The 947-nt window shown below is 40.5% G+C and overlaps 1 pseudogene across 1 annotated transcript in view; it reads right to left on the bottom strand.

Moving 5' to 3' along the window:
* The window catches only part of TEOVI_000284900:pseudogene, a 930-nt pseudogene extending 585 nt beyond the window's left edge, over nucleotides 1-345 (bottom strand). The window contains exon 1 of the mRNA in view: nucleotides 1-345. Within this exon, the coding sequence occupies nucleotides 1-345 (345 nt within the window).
* Between the last annotated feature and the right edge of the window lie 602 nt (nucleotides 346-947).

Genomic DNA, 947 nt, shown 5'->3' with positions numbered 1-947 from the left:
CATTGTATTTCCATAAGATATAAGTTTTTCCAGTTTATCATGTTTCCCTCCCATTGTACCACTAATAACACTCAAATACTTTGTGCTTTCACCTGTTTTTCCTTCCATATTATCTATTATACGAGACGCATTTGCGTATACCTCCTCATTCACAAGCAACTTCCTCTCTCCATCTGTATATAGTTTGTTTAAGGCATCTGAAAGACATTTGAGGTAACATACGGACTCATTCAGTCTGTAAACAGGATAGTCATCCACCGACGTGCAAGGGCCCTCTTCATCTGCATTGGCGAAACAGATTGCAAAAAGTACAGAAGCGACCCACTCCAGAACTATAGTCTTCATTATTTATAGTCTATAGACCAAAACATATGGAAAAGGCATACATTTCTTTTCATCAAAGCGATGGAATTAGACGTATCTAGTAACAGCAACGTAAAGGTTCCCACAACACCGTGTGAACTCAAACAACTCCCACAACGGAGGAAGACATTAACCTTTCAAGAGCCCTCTTTATATAGGAGCGATGGTAACAAAATACTGTGTTGCAGCGTTGCTCAACATACCTTGTCCTACTGTTAACATGTTTGTCCCCCGCAATAAAACGGAAAATAGTTAACTCCGTTCGCAAAATCACTAAGCGCCTTAGCACTCACCAGTCGCTTTGATTAGGGACAAGCGATCTATTGTCATTGAGCATCTTCCCATCTACAGCCTCATATATCGCTACAAAAAAAAACGCAGAATAATTCGTTTCTTTCGTACTCTCTGCTTGCCATGAAGGTGGCTGCGACAAGACAATGCAATTAACTTCTGACGAATCAAAAATATTGTTCCCTTATTCCCAGAAGAGAGCCCAGGAGTAAAACGCACGGGATTGCAACTTAAGGGGGTTAGGTATTTATTGCTTAAAACACACAGATCTATTCCGTAACTCCATCGTGTCG

This window comes from Trypanosoma equiperdum (genome assembly GCF_001457755.1).
Source record: "Trypanosoma equiperdum strain OVI genome assembly, contig: ctg_62, whole genome shotgun sequence".
Taxonomy (NCBI): domain Eukaryota; phylum Euglenozoa; class Kinetoplastea; order Trypanosomatida; family Trypanosomatidae; genus Trypanosoma; species Trypanosoma equiperdum.
This window is presented reverse-complemented; position numbering and strand designations above follow the sequence as displayed.